The following is a 2,482-nucleotide window of genomic DNA, read 5'->3' as shown; positions in this document are numbered from 1 at the left end:
TTGTGGTATCCAAACGACTAGGTGTCACAGACGCTGTAGAGAAATCAGCTGATAAAATAGTTCTGTTGTGTTTCAGTCATCAGTTCTGCAAAAGGCATACAACCTCCAATGGGTGTGCCGGGATAGAATTTTTAAATTTACAAACAGATAGACAAAGTGACATTCATGTCCAATATAGTAGCGGTTTAAAAAAAAAAAAGGTTAATATATTCAAAAGGGTGTAAAAGTGTCCGCATACAGGCTATACCCTATTATTTGAATGAATACAGTACTAATTAAAAGGTGGCAAAAGTGATTGATTTGGAAAATAGCTTTAGTTATTCTGATTAGGATATTATTTACATAATATTCAAGTTTTTGTCAGAACAAAATAGTGGGTAAAATCTTAGCCACAAAAAAAAAAAGTGGATAAATTAAACTGAAGTGAGTTCACCCTCTACAACATCCCTGTGTGCGTGTGCAAACACATTTTGGGGACCAGTCTGTACATTCTGAAACAAAGATGTAATGTGTCTTTGGCAGTATTTATTTATTTTTTTGGGGGACTGGACTCTATATATACAGGTCAGATGACACAGTATGGCTCCATGGGGGTCTGTGTTCCCAAGCAGCTGGGGAAACAGGCTCTGAGGCGCATCCGGAGCTCCTTGTTGAACAGGAAGCTGATGATGGGGTTGGCCCCCGCCTGGGCGAAGCTCATCCACACCGCTGCGCTCAGGTAGAGCTGCGGCACCGGAGAGCCCCGCACAAATATCCTCAGGTAACAGGCGCTTATGTATGGAGCCCACAGCACGAGGAAGGTCAGCGTGATCATGTAGTACATCTTCCCGATCCGCTTCTCCATCTTGAACTCGTCCAGCACCAGCAGCCTCCTGTTGCCCTGGTGCGACGCCTGCCTGATGCCCACCAGCGTCGGCGGGGTTGGCCCGCGGCCGAAGCCGGCGATCCAGTTGGCGGCGGCCTGCCCCGTGGCTCCGGGCCCGTGGAAGGTCCAATTCTGGCTGATCGCCGGGACCAGCTGGGCCGGCTTCATCTTGCGGTGGTCGTAGACGAAACACAGCATCTTCACGTACACCACGTGGGTCGTCCCCACGATGACGGCCAGCATCAGCATGAAGCCCAGCGTGTCGTTCGCCTTCACGTAGCGGTGCTCGAAGGTGCACTGCTCCTCCTCGCGGATGAACTTGTAGGTGCCCACGTCGAACACCGGCGGGAAAGCCATGGCCACGGAGAGAGTCCACACCATGCAGATCACCGCCGCGCACGTGCACAGGTTCATCCGCTTGTAGTAGAACCGGTGGTGGGCGATCGCCATGTACCTGGTGACGCTGACGCAGAAGAGCAGGAAGGCGACGTGGAAGCAGAAGAGCACCGACATGAAGGCGACGATCTTGCAGCAGAGCGCGCTGTACGGCCAGGCGGAGCCGCCGGCGGCGCCGCTGATCGCCGCCATCACGAACGGGAAGCAGACCGCGGAGCGCACCACGTCCGCCAGGCACAGGTCCAGGAGGAAGTAGTAGGGAGCCTTGTGCAGCGAGCTGTCCTTCAGCAGCAGCAGCGACAGCGACGCGTTGCCCAGCAGGCTGACGCCCGTGATCAGAGCCAGGGAGGCGAGCTTGACCGCAGAGGCCGCCGCGGACGCGTCGCTCTGCAGGGACGCGCTGCTCTCCCCGAACGACGCGCTTGTGTTTGCCATCTGTGAATTGACGTGTCCCCACATCAAGTCATCGAGTATACTAGTATACTATCCTGCCGAGGCTGAAATAAAGAAATCAAAAAAAAAAAAAAAAAAGGAAAATCAACACGATCCACAAAACCAGGAGAACACTCTAAACACTCAGGGGTAGATTCCACTCAGAAGCATCCGTTCAACATCGGCTCCATCCCGGTGTGAGCTGCGATCCCCACCGAAAACAAACCCCCCAATAAAAAAGCTTCTGTTTCTTTTTTTCTCTTCTTGTCCTTCATCTCACAAGTGTCCGGTACAAACCGCGTTTCTGTCCGTTGTTCCAGCTCCTGCTGAATAGAGGCAGCCCGGCTGAGCTTTACACAGCATCTCGGTTATCAGCTGTTCGGCAGACAAGCGGCTCAGAAAACACATCTCAATTTCCCAACCGATGGCGGAGGTCTCCCGTTTGTCTTCAGGAATATATATATATATATATATATATATATATATATATATATATATAAAAAAAAAAAAAAAAAAAAGCAGACAGCGTGGCGCAATTACGCATCCACCGCCTCACCAACTGCAGCTAAATGTATAAATATACATATAATATATATATATATATAAATATATAGCCTACAAAAACAAGGCTATATTCGTAAAAGCCGAGTGGAGGTCGGAGCCTCGCAGAGGTGGGAGCGTCAGTGTGGGTCCATCGGTGAATCTCACACAGCAGAGTCGAACCTATGCGACGCACGTACGCTTGCATGTAGAGAGTGAGCAGGCCTGGGATCAGTCAGCGAGTCCCAT

The 2,482-nt window shown here is 50.7% G+C and overlaps 1 protein-coding gene across 1 annotated transcript; it reads right to left on the bottom strand.

Moving 5' to 3' along the window:
* Positions 1-551: 551 nt before the first annotated feature.
* gpr27 (G protein-coupled receptor 27) lies at positions 552-1,744 on the bottom strand. The gene has a single exon (XM_054617587.1). It carries the CDS (start codon positions 1,718-1,720, stop codon positions 566-568), a length of 1,155 nt encoding a protein of 384 aa, XP_054473562.1. The 5' UTR covers positions 1,721-1,744; the 3' UTR covers positions 552-565.
* Positions 1,745-2,482: the final 738 nt, after the last annotated feature.

This window comes from Anoplopoma fimbria, chromosome 17 (genome assembly GCF_027596085.1).
Source record: "Anoplopoma fimbria isolate UVic2021 breed Golden Eagle Sablefish chromosome 17, Afim_UVic_2022, whole genome shotgun sequence".
Taxonomy (NCBI): Eukaryota; Metazoa; Chordata; class Actinopteri; order Perciformes; family Anoplopomatidae; genus Anoplopoma; species Anoplopoma fimbria.
The sequence above is the reverse complement of the archived record's forward strand: the minus strand, read 5'-3'. Positions and strand labels throughout refer to the sequence as shown.

Coding starts and splice junctions, on each gene's coding strand:
- gpr27 (XM_054617587.1), bottom strand. CDS start 1,720: ATGTGGGGACACGTCAATTCACAGATGGCAAACACAAGCGCGTCGTTC.